Source organism: Colius striatus, chromosome 1 (assembly GCF_028858725.1).
Source record: "Colius striatus isolate bColStr4 chromosome 1, bColStr4.1.hap1, whole genome shotgun sequence".
Classification (NCBI taxonomy): Eukaryota; Metazoa; Chordata; class Aves; order Coliiformes; family Coliidae; genus Colius; species Colius striatus.
In genome coordinates, this window is record NC_084759.1 from 30,564,982 (window position 1) to 30,581,965 (window position 16,984).

At 40.1% G+C, this 16,984-nt stretch overlaps 1 protein-coding gene across 1 annotated transcript; it reads left to right on the forward strand.

The window, feature by feature from the left end:
• Positions 1 to 5,975: 5,975 nt before the first annotated feature.
• On the forward strand, positions 5,976 to 16,231 carry CCDC122 (coiled-coil domain containing 122). The gene is made up of 4 exons (XM_010206584.2): positions 5,976 to 6,101; positions 9,514 to 9,912; positions 11,509 to 11,625; positions 16,067 to 16,231. Exons 1-4 carry the CDS (start codon positions 5,988 to 5,990, stop codon positions 16,229 to 16,231), a joined length of 795 nt encoding a protein of 264 aa, XP_010204886.2. The 5' UTR covers positions 5,976 to 5,987.
• Positions 16,232 to 16,984: the final 753 nt, after the last annotated feature.

The window sequence follows — 16,984 nt, forward strand, 5'->3', positions numbered from 1 at the left end:
ATGGTATCACACTGTGCACATCTTCCTGCTTCATTTTTTTCACTATGGTAGCTGCACACTTTGCTCTGAAATCAAGACTTTTAAGTGCATCCCAAATGATCGTACAGTTCACAGCTTGTCTGTGTACCTGTGGAAAGTGTCCATCCGTCTATGCGCTGTTGATACAAGAATCTATTTTACATCTTTTCTAGAAAGTGTTTTGGTTTGTTTTCTTTTCCCTGGCTGATAATGTTCTGGTTTCCACTGCAAGCCTCTAGAGGTCTGGGACAAAAGACTAGATGCCTCTGCTTTGGGAACCTTGAACAGATGGCTGTTGAGATTTTTTGGCTAAGCACTGTGCGTGATCTAGGAGGAATACATACAGCTTCATCACTAGTTGTAAGACTCCATAATCATTTAGAGTACTCCTTAACACCACCATTTTTTTGCACAGTAACAAATTGTGCATGAATATTAATGCCTTTGCAGGAAAACTGACATCTTTGTAGCAAAAAAGGACTTGAGAATCTTTTAAGTCCTTGAAATCAATGGTATGCTACCATTATCTGACGGTGCCTGGTGCTAATTTCCTGCCCCAAGTCCTCATTCTCCTCCAACTACATGCATGCTCTGATTTCATAGAACTTCATTATGCTGCAAAACTACTGCTTCTGTGTGTACTTGAGGCTGATCATTATGGTGGACTTGTTGTCCTCCTTGGTGTTTTATGGTTGACAGTGACAGTTTCTCCACTGAAATGACAGGTCAAAGACCTTTCCACTATTAATAGATTGTTTGTTCAGAGTAGGTTTTGCAGAAAACATTCTTCATTTTATTCGTTGTTCTTTCCCCCAGACTGGAAGAAAAATAACCCTGACTGAAAATGATGTTTTCCTTTCTGCAAATTGAATGCTTACAAAGATTAATTAGGGACTATCAAGACAGGTGAACCGAAAGTATCAAAATGTGACAGCTGATAAAAGCATCTGCCAAGGAATTTCTAACTCTTGATTTTGCTCAGAGTATTATTTACACATAGCTGATAACTGATTTTAGAGAGAAAAGCTTGCTAAGGAAACAATGTCGAAACAGACTCACGTCAAAGACCGTGACTTGGGAAATCAGGGTATTTCCCTCTGTACCCTGGCACTCTCTGTGGGAGGCCTCTAAAAGCATGACATGATCTCAGTCCAGGTATAGCTGAGAGCCTTGGCAAAGACAGTACAAGAGAGGAGTGTAGTGGAAAAACAGGTTATTGCTCCGCTTCAGATATGTCAATAGTGGAAAGTAAGTGGAGTTCACTGTTGTCCTCATACTTCCCCAGGAAAATACCACCAAAGAAAACGTGGAAAAGGTGGTTTTTGGAGGGAGAGGTAATTGACAACATTGCTATTTAAGTTGTGTGTGCATTGCAAAAAGTTCACAGGGGCAATTATTGGGATGTACATAAACAATGAAGCTGATTCACCCAGGCATCACCCCAGCTTTGCATCACTGAGTCCTACTGAGATAAGTGTTGTCAGAAGTAAATTTGCTTACAGTCATAATAGAAGTTTTGGCTGCTTTCTAAGTCCCCCAACAAAACCCTCTCAAAATACAGGCTTGCCAAGCACAGCAATGTTTTAGCTTATGAGAAATGAATTCATGGTTATTCAGGTTCTAAGTAACATGCTCTACAGTCCCAGGGTTCCATGGGAAGTCTCACTGCATGTAACCGTATCAGGAAAGATTAAATGCATTTGTTAAGGAGTTGCTCATTTCAGTATGCAATGAAAGACAAACACTTGCATGAACTTGAAGCCAAGGCCACTCCTTCACTCACTCTCTGAAATTCTGTCAGCACAGTCATTTGGAGAGTAAAAACATCCTCTTGCCCTCACATCAAGAAAAGAAAAGAAAATGATAGATAATGAGGAGAGGTGAGGGAGTATCAAGAGTGAAAAGGAGAAAGGCAAAGTGAATACAGAAAAGAATAAAGGAAACAAAACCACACTGCAGAGACACTTCAGGGTGGAAAAGGATCCAAAAAGCAACTTGCAAAAACCCCAGAAAATCTTAACTCTAAAAGCCCACTGTTGGTCATGATAAGATGGCTGGCAATTTCCTGCACCTTCGAATCCTACTGGTCACCTTACCTTTGTACAGAAATCCAGAGAACTGACATTGTTTGGGAAAAATTAAAAGGCAAGATACATTTAACATCTGCCACAGTGAGATGTCCAGAGAAAAAAACAAGTCATTAGAGCAGCTCAAATGAACAGAGATGAGAGCACATTTGTAATAAAATTTCATCAACAGCAAAGACAAAAGAAAGAATAGTGGAAAAAAAAGAGAAATAAGGACAACCCTCTTAAATTGGATTCAAATAAAACATCCTGCCTCTCTTAACTTAGGGGTAGTTAGGCAAGGCTGAAGAAATAAATCAGGAAAATACTGAAGTACACACAGTTTTCATAAGCAAACTCAAAGTTTAAAACACAGGAATTTACTTACACGGGTAGACAATCCTTTTAAACTCTTGAGTGATATGCTCTGACATAAACACACATTGCCAGCTTTATATATTTCACTTCTCCCTGCCAGTCTTGCAGATGATTCGTACAAGATGGAAATTCCTATTCTAAGTAAGATTGGAGTAGGAACCTGTATTTCTTCTTTATGATGAGACCCTGCTTTGCTGCTGTCAATATGCACAGGAAATAACAAACTGTACTGAAAGGCACCAACACGATTAAGTGCTTGGGCAGCATTAAACCCGGAAGCAGCATTAACCCTGCCATGTAACTTGCTGCTGTAATCATATGTTCTAATGCATCAGCTTCAGTTTCAGAAATGTACAGCACAGCAAATCGGAACAGGAACACCAAGAAGTTTAAGGAGAACTTGTGCAGACTGAGAGTTTCCTTTTCTGAGCTGAAACTGCATGTTCCTGTGAAGAATTTGGCAGTTAGTCAAGTATATTCAAAAGGACATAGAGTATGAAAGGCCAGCCTTCAGAGCCATAGGCCTAAAATGAGTTTGTACACATAGTGGTCAGAAATTTCCCAGAGTTCTGTAAAAAAGTCTGAATGTTTTGATGGGGCAATGCAAAGGTCAAAAGACAAGTAGGGGAATGAGGGATTTGTATCAGGCTTTGTCCAAAAATCATATGATAATAAATACGCCTTCTCATCTGTGCTAAAGTCAGTTAGGCCAGATAACTGTGTGACAACTAAAGAACAAAGGCGAAAATAAGAAGTATTTTTTTTCATGAACAGAGGAACTAATAGCATCAGATTTCCTGTGAGCTGCCATCCTGTTGTCCTTTGTTTCTCCCTTCAGCTCCAGTAAACCTACATTTCTGTCAAGTCCAGAACACACCTTGGAAGTCTCCCACAATTTCCCCTCCTCCTTTTCCTTCCAGTCTGTGCTGGGCAGAGGAATGAGAGCTGAATCTTCCTAGCTCTCCTTCCCACAGGCAACTGATGCAGGTATCTTGTCCTTCCCCACCCACACACCTATTTTTGTAAAGCTTGCAAAAATCATTTAGTTCTGAGGCTTTCCACCCCACTGATAAATGTGTGTGAACTAGATCATTAAAAATTAACTGGAGGTCTTGATGGAAGGAGACCAACACAACCATTTTCCTTTCTTCAACCAACTGGGTTTATTTTTGGTGCAGAATGCTGAGAAAGAATAAGTAAAAGTTCAGAAAGCATCCAGGACACAAAACAATATTGAAAAATGTCAAATTGATACGATGTCTCTAGCTGAAGTGTCACATTCAGCTTGGCCATTTCAAAAAAACAGATGAAATAAAACAGATCCTATGCAGAGCTGAGCAATTAAATTATAAACATGGTGGGATTTACGGTTAAAATCCCTTAACCTGGAGTTCAGAGGAGCAGGAGAGGGTGCGAGACGTGTCTGTGGCTATAGAACAGGGCATGGTGTGGAGCAATAGAAGTGGCCGTGGTTCATCTTCCTCATAACCCAACGGTGCTCGCAAGAACTTGTGTTCACTAAGTGTATATCAAACACTTAACAACTTAGGATATAAAATGTTGTTTAATGCAATGAATTAGGTAACTCAGGGCGCTCAGAGGCGAAAAAAGGCTAAGCAGAAATGCCTGAGCCATCGCACAAGCGGGGCCACTCTGCTACGGCCCCACCGCAAAGCACCAACCGCCGCCCTCTCCCACGCTCCCTTGCCCCCACCTCCGCCGCTCGCCTTCTCCCGCCGAACGTTTGCGACGCTCCGTAAGCGCCGCACGCCGCGCCACGCCGCGCGGCCGGCCCTTGCCCGACGCTCCCTGGGAAGAGGCGGGTCCCGCAGCCGTTCCGCAGTGCGCCCCAGCGGCTGAGGCCGGGCCCACGCTGCGCACAGCAGGGTAGGCGGCGGAGGGACGTGGCCCCGGCCTGCCAGGCAGGCTGGGTTCGGGGGTGTGTGCAGCAGGGGCAGGCCTGCTTGCTTTTCGGGGATTGTGGGCTGCTTGAGCGAGATAGAGGGTACAAGTAAGGGGTGATAGGACAACACTTGCAGCAGCCCTAAACGTAAAGTCATGGAATCCTAGAATCATAGACTCACAGAATGGCAGGGGTTGGAAGGGACCTCCAGAGATCATTCAGCCCAAACCCTGGTAAAGCACGTTCACCACCATCAAGTTACACAGGAACACATCCAAGTGGGCTTGGACACCTCCAGAGAAGCAGACTCCACACCCTCTCTGGGCAGCCTGTGCCAGGGCTCCCTCACCCTCACAGGAAAGAAGTTTCTCCTGATGTTCATGTAGAGTTTCCTGTGTTCCAGCTTGTGCCTGTTACCCCTTGTCCTGTCGCTGGACACTACAGAGAATGAACTGGGCCCGTTCCCTCAATACCTACCCTTTAGCTATTTATAGGTATTGACAAGGTCACCTTTCAGTCTTCAGGCCCCCTTCAGGTCTGGTCATCTTGGTGGCCCTATACTTGACTCTCTGTCCAGCAGTTCTGTGTCTCTCTTCAGCTGGGCAGCTCAGAACTGGACACAGGACTCCAGATGAGGCCTCACCAGGGCAGAGGAGAGGGAGAGAAGAACCTCCCTGGCCCTGCTGGCCACACTCTTCTTGATGCATCCCAGGATGCCATTGGCCTTCTTGGCCATGAGGGCACATTGCTGGCTCATATTTAGCATAATATCAATCGGGACTCCCAGGTCTCTCTCTGCAGAGCTGCTCTTCAGCAGGTCAATCCCCAGCTTGTACTGGTGCAAGGGGTTCTTCCTCCCCAGATGCAGGACTCTGCACTTGTCTTTGTTTAACCTCATGAAATTCCTCTGTGCCGAGATGGATGAAAGAAAACGGTGAATGTTTCCTAGTCAAGACTACCAGCCTTCAGGCCAGATTGCCTGAGTGCCATTTAATATATTGGGCCTGAAGATGTGCTTGTGCCAGACTCCTTGCATTTTATTGAGAGCTCAGTGTCACTTTGTGTAACAATACAGGTTTTCTTAATTATTCTATCCAAAGTGATGTAAAAATAGTATTAAGTATTTTCTTATAGTTGTGGAGATGTCTTCACAGTGATTTTAATTTGTGACTTTCAATTTGATGGATTTCTCAGTTTATCTTAAGGATAGTTTAATCGCTAATACAGCAGGCAGTTGCAGTATGTTAACTGCAATAATTTAAATATTCAGATTAAATGTGAGAGCATACTCTCATGCATTTAAGATGCTCTTAAGATGCTTTTTAGAGCTATGGTTATATTTACAAACCAGGGATGTGCCCTGCGGAGAAGCCAGAAGAAAATTGAAATAGTTTATGTTAAAAAATTCAGCAAGAATAATTCTCTGTCATTGCCTTTGAGTGTTTACCTATTAGTAACTTGTTAGTAAAAAATGAACTAAATTAAATAATATCATGACCTGGGATCCTGTAAGAAGGCCCTTAATATTATTCCCTTTCATTAACAGTTAGGAATTAAATAGAATTAAAATACAAAGATTAACCTTTTTTGTGTGTCCTTATAGTTCTGCACTTTTGCCTAAAATGGCCCAGAAAAATTCTCCATCGTTAACTGAAGTTGTAAAACAAGTTGCAGAGCAGCAGCATTCACAAGTGTCAGAGATAGAAAAAAGCAGAACACTTCTTTTCCAATTGCAGGTAATAAACCTTTTTTTAGAGTAGTTTAATTAGTTTAATTTGTACTTTAGATGAGGAATCATTCCTGTGAACAAAAGAGGCTTATGGTGCTTCATTTTGTGCATGTGTGTTTGCACTGAAGTGTCAGATAGCTATTCTGTTCCTGTGTGTGGCATTGAAGCTTAGCAAAAACTGTGTGTATGAGTTGTTATTTGTGAGGCTGCAAAATAACTAAGATTTTGTTAGAACAGGTTTTAGCAGAAGCTTTTATTTTTTATTCATAAAAAAACAAGCTCCAAAAAGCATTGAGTAAAACTCAATAAACTAATGCATAAAAATTCGAATACGAATTTTAAAGCATCCTTCCTTTGTTTTGGCAGATTTTCACCAGAATCTATAATTTTTTCTTATCTTTTCTTATCTTTTTCGTATCTTTTTGATACTTTTTTCTGTGCATTTGAAGTGGATATCCTATATAGATGTTAAATATTAGTTTTATTTAGTAATGTTTTTTTGAACACCAGATACCTGTAGTTTTTGTGAAGGCTGTATAATCATTTCAGGTTTTATCTCTCACAGAATTTATTAAGCTTTCAGTTATGAATTAACCTTTGAAATCAAATTTCTGCTGAGTGAAATCTAAGAGTTCCACATATAACATCTGTGAATAGCCGTACAACCGAAATAACTGATGTTTCAAATTTTGCACAAAGATAACTTTTCTGAAGGAGGAGTCAAAACTTTTATTGCTTAGCAATGACAATTGACTGCCTGCACTTTGGGAGAAGCTTTCTCCTAATGTATCTTCCCATAATATGGTATGGTGATGCTGAAACAATTAATTTGTGATGAAACTATTTAAACAAGGGTATCTGCTTTCAGAAATTAAAAAAAAAAAACAACAAAAACCACTGAATTTTAAAGCCTGTGGTAATTACTGTTCCACACCTTTTCCTTTTGCCTTCAAAAAAGACCAAACTCTAGCAAATTTCATATAAGCTTTAATGTTAGCAGAACAGGAAAGTTAAACAGTCAGGAGATTAGAACTGCTTTTTTCAACTTTACATATATTTCTATGTGTGTATTGTCACAGAAGACATGAAAAACAGTAAGTTCTTTTACAAAATTGAAGATCTTTACTATTAAGACGTTCTACTTTCCTCCCATCACTAAATGGAGCTGATACCGTGATACAAATCCTGCTAAAACTGGAGGTCAAGATCTCCAAATTAGAAATTATGCAGAATCTCTTTGTTCTTAACAGTTAATAGTGTCTTCATCTGTTCAGGACATTGAGTAAGAGATTTCACAGCACTTCCATTAGGGAAAAGATAATAGGATACATAAATCATGATGCTAATTCTCACACTTAATGCACTACTGTTGGCTGTTACTTTTGGTGGCATTCATCATAGCTAGCTTATGTCACCTACAAGTCAGTATTAGTCATGAGGCTCTCTCAGCAGTCACGAAAAAGAGATACACATTTCTGAGGCAGAGATTCGACCTTCCTATCTTAGATTTACATGTGGACATGGTGTTTAGAATCATAGAATCATACAATGGTAGGGCTTGGAAGGGACCTTTAGAGATCATCTAGTCCAACCCCCTTGTAGAAGCAGGTCCACCTAGATCAGGTCACACAGGAACGTGTGCAGGTGGATGTTGAAGACCTCCAAGGAAGGAGACTCCACAACCCCTCTGGGCAGCCTGTGCCAGGGCTCTCTCACCCTCACAGGAAAATAGTTTTTTCTTATGTTTAAGTGGAACTTTTTGTGTTCCAGCTTCATCCCATTACCCCTTGTCCTGTTGCTAGATACAATAGAAAAAAGGGATGCCCCGACCTCCTGATATCCACCATTTATATACTTGTAAATATTAATGAGGCCTCACCAGGGCAGAGGAGAGGGAGAGAAGAACCTCCCTCGACACATTTTAGGGACATGGTTTAGTGGTGGACATGGCAGTGCTGGGTTTACAGGTTTTTTTTTTTTTTTTTTGCAATGATCTTAAATGTCTTTTCTGACCTAAATGATTCTGCAGTTCTGTGATGAGTTTCAACAAGGGCAAGTGCAGAGTCCTGCATCTGAGAAGGGACAACCCCATGCACCAGTACAAGCTGGGGATCGACCTGCTGAAGAGCAGCTCTGCAGAGAGAGACCTGGGAGTCCTGGCTGACCATAAACAAAACGTGAGCCAGCAATGTGCTCTCGTGGCCAAGAAGGCCAATGGCATCCTGGGAAGCATCAAGAAGAGTGTGGCCAGCAGGTCAAAGGAGGTTCTTCTCTCCCTCTCCTCTGCCCTGGTGAGGCCTCATCTGGAGTCCTGTGTCCAGTTCTGGGCTTGCCAGCTGAAGAGAGACACACAACTGCTGGACAGAGACCAGCGCAGGGCCAGCAAGATGATCAGGGGACTGGAACATCTCTCTTATAAGGAAAGGCTGCAGGATCTGGGGCTGTTTAGCCTGTAGGAGACTGAGGGGGAAAGTCATTAATAGTTACAAGTATTTGAAAGGTGTTTGGCAAGGGGCTGAATCAACACTTTTCTGTAATGTCTAGTGATAGTACTAGGGTAACAGGCACAAGCTGGAACACAAAAAATTCCACTTAACCATAAGGAGAAACTTCTTTCCTATTCAGGTGAGGGAGCCCTGGCACAGGCTGCCCAGGGAGGGTGTGGAGCCTCCTTCTCTTGAGGGGTTTTCAAAAACTCACCTAGATGTGTTCCTGTCTGACCTTAGCTAGGTGGACTTGCTTGAGCAGGGGGATTGGACTAGGTGATATTTAGAGGATCTTTGCAACCCTAGCATTCTGTGATTCTCTGAATTTATGAGTTGAAGTACTACTTTCCGGAATTGTTCACTGCTCATCAGTGAGAATGTGCAGGATCTTTTTCAGGAGTAGATGCATATTTCTTAGGGGTAATGAGCTGGGATTAATCATACTTTCAAATACTCCTGACCTGAAGGCAGAATTAAAAACTTCAGTAGAACAGCAGAACGACTTAAGCCACATCACCCCAAAGACCCATCTACGTATTTGTGTGGATTTGTGAATAATTTTTGGCATCATTAGTTATTTTAAGTCTAATTAGGGCTGAATCAGATTTCAGCTCTAAGCAAACATTGGGAATGGGTTCAATCTGTCATGTTCTATGTAACTTGCAAATACAAGGAATTTAGAGTAATTTCAAGGGTACTTTATTTTGTGGTTTAGATCCAATCCAATGGGAGAAGTGTAAGATAGTATTCTTGCATTGTATCTGCCTCTAAGGGGAGGATTTTAGGAAATGGAACACTTTTTTCCATTCAAGCTACGTTAAAGTGAAAAAGAAAACTGTTGAATAAGTATAAATTACAGTGTTTAACTAGATACCTAATATCCTCTGGTTTTTTTTTAATCTGCTTTTAAGTGAAGACTGAAATATTTTACAGGCAAAGTTTCAGGAACTGGAAAAAGATATGGATTCTATTGTGTTAGAAATGAAGGTGACAGAAAGGCAAATATATCTGCAAGATGATGCCATAGAAGTGACAAAACATCACTGTGAAAGTCTGGAGGCCCAAGTCAGAGCCCTATATTTTGAAAATTTAAAGCTGAAGTGTGATTCAGAAACACTACAGGAAGAGTTTGAGATGGTGTTCGCAAGAAATAATGAATATCGGGAAAAAATAAAAGCTCATAAACACCTCTTTTGGGAGATGGAAAGTAAAATGCCAGTTATGATTGAGCTTGAGAAAAAGAAAGCTGTTGTTAAAGAATTAAAGATAAAGAAAGAGGAGTTAATGCATGATCTCCAGAATCCAGAAGGCTCTGTCATAAAACAAGTACAGGTGCTGTTTTTTTTCTTTCATTCTTCTCCTTTTATGTGAATTAATTTTGGCATAGTTTTCACTCATATAATTATTTTGTGTAATATGTTTACAATTCATGAGAAACTGGCTACTGGGAATGTAGATAATCTATAATCCTACATTAATTAAGAAAATTTTGAATTCTGTATGCAGTAAAAATAATGAACAGCCACTGTTTGTGGACTTATTTGGCTTGTTGGGTAAACTTACACAGAATGCTTTTCAGAATTCTGTGGAACTTTGCCACGTTACCTTTTTCATATAAGAGCATAGTACTACTCTGCCCTGGTGAGGCCTCATCTGGAGTCCTGTGTCCAGTTCTGGACTCTCCAGCTCAAGAGGGACAAAAAACTTCTGGTAAGAGTCCAGCGCAGGGCCACCAAGATGATCAGGGGACTGGAGCATCTTCCTTATGAGGAAAGACTGCGGGAACTGGGGTTGTTTAGGGAACAGAAGACTGAGGAAGGATCTCGTTAGTATTTATGAGTATATAAATGGTGGGTGTGAGGAGGTTGAGGCATCCCTTTTTTTGATGGTATCTAGCAACAGGACAGAGGGTAATGGGATGAAGCTGGAATACAAAAAGTTCCATTTAAACATAAAGGAAAACTATCTTACTGTTCAGGTGAGGGAGCCCTGGCACAGGCTGCACAGGGAAGGTGTGGAGTCTCCTTCCTTGGGTTTTCAAGACCCACCTGGATGTGTTACTGTATGACCTGATCTAGGTGGACCTGCTTTGGCAGTGAGGTTGGACTAGATAATCTCTAAAGGTCCCTTCCAACCCCTGTCATTCTGTGATTCTATGAGCATTCTTTAAAATTTGGTGTCAGGTACCAAACTACAGTCAAGCTGTTTGCCAATGTCAGGTAGATTTAATGAGGGGGTTATAGAAAGAAGGACAAAAATAATTTGTTTTAGTATTCTAGTCCAACACTGGATTGTTTGGATTTTTTTTGACTTGTCCCTAATTGCAACATTTATTAAAATCCACCATATAAGAATTTTTCACCGCAAAACTTTACTATTATATGAGGAAACAAAAGTCTGAAGTTGAAATGGGGTCACAGATTTCAACTTTGCTGCAACTTGTCTTATTGAAAATCTGGTGCAAATCCTTAATTACTGATCAATATTTAAAAGAAAAGATAAAGATTTAAAGCAAATCTTTAAATACTGATAAATACACATACATAATAGCATAGATTTTTCTTTCTTACAGGGAAGTACTGTCTTAAATATTAGAGTAAATATTCTTTGATTTTGCAATAAATTACAATTTAAACAAAAAAAGACCACTGAAAGAAGATCAAATTTCTATATTGTTTTAATTATTTGCATATTTTAGATCAGACTATATATTCTTAAGTACCCAAAACCATTTTAGAAATAATTTTAATTATTACTTTTAATTAAAATTATTTAATCTTCATTTATTATTTTAATTTGAAATGTTCTGCATAGATCTTTATCTCAGTGAAATGAGACAGTTAAAATGTGACATTTTAAAAAATTTTAATAGATGTATTGTGCAACTTTTTAAGGGGGGGATTTCTGTATCTTGACTTACATCTGCAGGAAGAAATTACATTTTTAAAAAGGGAAATCACAACATTGAAAGAGTTCATCAGTAAGAAAACAGATTTGCTGGAAGAAGAGACAAAAATGCATGCTAAGCTTAGAAAAGAAATTGAAGTGAGTTATTTGAATAAAATTACCATTCTGACAGAATGTAGATAGTGCAAAAGAAGTTTAATGTACTTTTTACACTGTTGCTGGCCGTACATCATTCACCTATGTACAGTAACCATGCTCTCTTAAATTCTTGTGACTTAGAATCCTTCTGAAATTCAAAACTGAATTGGTATCGTGAGGAAAAATTGAACAACATTTTTTCTTAAGTCTTTCAAGAAAGAATTTAGCCTTGAACTTTTGGAATGGTGTCCTGAAAATAAAAGAGGTCACTGAATGGTAGTAAAGGTTTTTATTTCTGTAATACTTCTGAAATACCAAATTTTATTGGTGACTTGATTATTCATGACTTGTCTCATGGTTCCTTTTAACTTATCAGTAACAGAATCAGTTCCACCAAGAAAATGGACTTTCCTTGAATCTGCCTAATTTGAGCTGACATTAAATTAGGGATAACACAGCAACTCCTAATTAGCTGCCAAGATAAAATTCTGATAAATAGTTTAAACCTTCTCATTTTAAATGATTGAACTATATTTTACATTTTGTTCGTTACTGAAATACTTTGTATGTCTACATAGTTTTTAGCCTGGAAGTTTCACATCATTTATCTTGTTAGTTAAAGTAACTGCCACAAGATTTAATGAGCAAAGCTTGATATATAAAGATTAACTGATCTAAGGTTAGCTCTGTTGCCCATTGTAGAATGTAGGAGGGAAAAAGAACAATTTTTCATGTGATAGGGAACAGCAGAGGATTTTTAAACTGTAAAGCAAAACATGGTCACTTTTAGAATAGGTCTCTGCTCATCAGCATCTGAGAAAATATTTTGTTATTAAGGCAATTTCCTCCTTAAGAAGGTTCTCTAAACCCAAAGTGAAATTAGGCAGCCTAAAAAGAATGTTCTGTTCTGTTATCAAATTTGATTTAATGAAATAGTGAAGGTTAATGAGTTCTTCATTTGTTTGGATCATATGATCTTTTTGTCTCTGAAGGATGCAGGTTTACAAATGGAATCTTCCAGGGTATTTTTTTCTATTAAGAACTCTCTGGAAATCTGATTTTTAATACAAAACTTGGCAATGGACATTAATACCCAGCAGTCCTCAGCACAATTTGGGAAAGAATATTCAAGCCAATGATGGGAATGAAGTCGTGTACAAGACACATGGATGAGGTTCCACTGAGCTGCAGTGGTGGGATTCAGCTCCAGACTGCCGACACCTAAATGTGGTTGGTTGGATGCAAGTGGCTACACACGAGTCAGGCAGGTTCACTGGAGGTGTAGTCAGTGCAGTTGATATATTCTAAAGGTCAATTCAGTTGGCCTATTAGGTGTTTGTGGTAGGATGAGCTACGTAATCTAGCATTTCTAGACTTTGTAGCATGCATTGTCTAGACTTCTAATGATCAAAACAGGCATGTAGACATGTAGGTCACACATCCACCTCTGAAGTCAGGTGTCTTACTCTGCAGGCTGACCTCACCTCAAGACTTCAGTGCTTGTCATCAAACTTTTACATACTGCACGGATTCTCAGCTCCTACCACTGCATGGACTAAAAATAACTGCTTATAGCCTCATGAAGTTCAACTAGGGCAAGTGCAGCCCTGCATCTGGGTTGGAACACTCCCCAGTATCCATACAGACTGGGTGATGAATTGACTGAGAGCAGCCCTTTAGAGAAGGACTTGGGGATATTAGTAGAAGAAAAAATGGACATAATCTATCAGCATACACTTGTAGCCAGAAAGCCAACCCTTTCCCAGGCTGCATCCAAAGCAGCGTGGGCAGCAGGTCGAGGGAGGTGATTCTGCTCCTCTACTCTGCTCTGGTGAGACTCTACCTGCAGTGCTGCAACCAGCTCTGGGGTCCTTGGCACAGGGAAGACATGGACCTGTTGGAGTGAGTCCAGAGGAGGGCCATGAAGATGATCAGAGGGATAGAGCATCCCTGCAATAAAGACAGGCTGAGAGAGTTGGGGTTGTTCAGCCTGGAGAAGGAGACAAAGAGGCCTTAATGCAGCCTTTGAATATATAAAGTGGGCTTGTAAGAATGACTACCAGAGCCAGTAGTGACAGGAAAAGAGGCAACAATTTTAATGGTTGAAGGATGGTAGATCTAGGTTGGACAGAAGACTTTTCTTACAATGACGATGGTGAGACACTTCAAAAGCTTGCCCAGAGAAGTTGTCATTATTGGAAGTGTTCAAGGCCAGGTTGGATGAGGCTTTGAACAACGTGACTTAGTGAAAGATGTCCCTCCCCGTAGCAGGGGGATGGACTAGATCATCTTTGAAGATATCTTCCATCACAACTCGTTTTGTGATACTATTATTCATGAATTTGCAAAGAGTGTGTGAGCTCTGAGGTTTCTGAGCCTCCAGATACAACCAAGTCATTGCATTCAATTTTGCTGTTGCTAAAGGACTTCTGGAGCCTTGATTCAGCAATGATTTTAAGTTCTCATCTAAGTCTGCCCCTATACAGCCCTGTACTTAAATGCCTACAGAATTCCTGGTGGGGGCTTATTAATGGCTATAGTGACATTCAAACAGAGTGGACTGACTCTCACAGCCCTGATGCTCCCACTTCCCCTCTGTATTTTCTGGTTTTTCACAAAGATTTCTCCAGCTAAACGCATGGAGCAGGAATGTAATTCAGAATGGATTTCCTAAAACAGAAGAATTTGGGAAAGTTAAAATTTATTACTGAAATGTCTTTCTGCAAAGAAATTTGTACCTAAGCATCCTTTCCCCCCCTGCCCCAAAGGAGAGTCACTGCTCTAACATTGCTAATTAATAAGCCTGACAATTAATTCATAACTGGGATGGTTCTTATTAGGTGAGATGCTGGTGAACTTCTAAGGCAACTTGTAGACATCATCCAGCTCCCTTTCCTGAGCACCAGCACCATCACCTGTCTCTTGATCTCTTGAAAAGCAGAGCCTGTTCCCAGCCTCGGATGTCAACAATAAATCATGATGGTTACCTCTGTAGGGACAAGACTTGAGTCATAAAGACTAATTCAAGACATCAAAAAATAATAGAAAATAGGTTGCTATGTAAAAATAATAAGAAAGAAAGAAGCTCAAAAGACTATCCCCCCTGCTTCCTTCTTTACCCACCAGCATGTGGCTCTGTTAGTCTTGGCAAATGCTTGTCTATTCTGTCCTTGAAGGACTCCTGTGGTGGAGATTCCACAAGTGTCCACACAGTTTTTTCTAATGCTGAGCTTACATGTACACAGGGACCAATAAAAAGACCAATGTTCCCGCTCCTTTGTGTCCATTAGGCATATTATTGCTCCTTGCCTCAGCAGGACTGTTCCCAATAATGATATGAGACACATCTCTTTGAAAAAGCAGATAATGTTCATCATAGATGTCTCAGTATCATATAGCACAGTCTAGGGATGTTCAGATCCTCCAAGCACTGCTTCAGGTGAGTGAATCTGACAGCATCCCTTGAAAAGTAGTGAAGGATTGTAGTGGAGAGCCAGGGAACACAAAGGCCATCCCCAGTAAAAGGCAGTGCATTTCATAAAGGATTTGTGAGGGAGGGAGTGACTTGTACATGAAATTAGGCAGCGAGACTTGCAGGAAGTCACTGGCAATGTTGTAGTTCTGTTGCAGCTGTACACCATCATGTGTATGTTAAATACAGTGTAATAACGTTTCAATCAGCAGACACAAGAATAATTATACATTACCACTCATGCCATTCAAATGAGGGTAAGTAAGCCTAAATTTTCATTAAGTGGATACCAGTTATTTCCATTTTTATTATCATGAATGTTTCATGCTTTTACACTTCAGAATGCAAATCTTCAGAGGGTTGTTTGCAGCAGCCTTTCTTCACATAAGGCAGCAATGAGGGCAAAATTGATACAGTACTTACTGCCTTTCGACAGTACTGCCTTTCTAAGCAAAATGTACCATTTTAGGTTCAGTGCAACAGCAGAGGATACTCCAGCCTTCCAAGTTACCTCGTTGCTGTTCTAATGTGCCCAAATACACTTGTCCAAGAATGAAAATTTCTTCCTTTCTCACCTCTCACTCTGGAGCCTGAAATCTTCCATGTCCGTAGTCTTGCCACGGCCGTGAGAGGCTGAATCTTTGTGCAGGATTCACTTTGCTAAATTTTAGACATCTACAGAGCAGATAGTCACTTTGAACTCATTTTAGCTCTTGATGGGCCAGAGTTTTTCTTTCCCTAAGTGAGAGAGGCACTATTTATATTGTCATGAAGCAGATATCTGATGTAAGTCAGATGAATTTCTTCCCAGATGTCTGGATCTCTTCAGTAGCTGTAAAGGGAACATGGAATGACTTGAGTATATATGTAAGAACCTACACTTAGACAGAGTTAGATGAGCTGAACCCACCCCTGTAAATATTTTAAATTAAAACAAATTTCAAAGTGAATTTTGTTCTGTTTTATCAGGTACAGAATAAAAGATACAATGCTATCCTAAAACGTTTGCACTGCCAGCTGAACAAACTCCAATTAAATAAAAGGCAATGGCACCAGAACATTCAACAGTTGGAGAAGAAGGCAGCAGAACTAAGGAAGTGTCTTGGAGTAGTGAAGTTCCAAAGCAGCATATGAAACAAACCTAACAAAGCTACAATGCGGGCAGTCTTTTCCAGGCAGAGGAGCGTTTTTGTTCTGGAAATAATACCAATACTAAATAGCCCAGTAGCTGGACCAGGGCTCTGTGACTTCTGTCTTTATTTAAGGTTTTTCTCCTTTTCATCCTATGGCCTAAACAAGGCTGTGCTCAATTCGTAATGCTTTGGAATAGCTTTGCTTTTGTTTTTTTAAACTGTAGCCAGAGGCTGTTCAGGAAGACAGTTCTTAACCTTTCCAGGTGTTTAAAAAATGTTTGCCAAATTCATCTAAAAATTCATTTGAAGTCAAACAGATAACGTTTGAGGACTTCCTTTTTATTTTATTAGATCTCTGAAGATTGAGATCTACATTTTTTTTCCTACAGAGAAATTAGTATCCTTGTACATTTGCATTCTTGAGATACCAAAAGTCCAGGTCTTTTATCCACATCTCATGTTACTGTAGCTTACTGAGGAACTCAGAAAGCTCCGATGGCCTGTATTTTGCTGTGTGGGAAACTCACATAGACGATACAGTGACCTGTTTGCCTTGTATCTACCAGGATGTCCTAGTGTGAGGGAAGAAGAGGACGTGGGTTGTTCAGCTATACAAGGCTTAGGAATAAGTATGCTCAGAACTGTACCTCAAGTAATTTGACTTCAATTGCTCTAATATATGTTAGCAAAAAAGAAAAAGTAGGTAAAGAGAATACTACAGCTTTAAAATGGAACAACTCACCCTCTTGAAATA

Excerpts from the sequence above, each read along its gene's own strand:
- CCDC122 (XM_010206584.2), top strand. The coding sequence starts at position 5,988 with ATGGCCCAGAAAAATTCTCCATCGTTAACTGAAGTTGTAAAACAAGTT. Across the intron at positions 6,102-9,513 it reads CACTTCTTTTCCAATTGCAG|GCAAAGTTTCAGGAACTGGA; the intron begins GTAATAAACCTT and ends AATATTTTACAG. Across the intron at positions 9,913-11,508 it reads CTGTCATAAAACAAGTACAG|GAAGAAATTACATTTTTAAA; the intron begins GTGCTGTTTTTT and ends TTACATCTGCAG.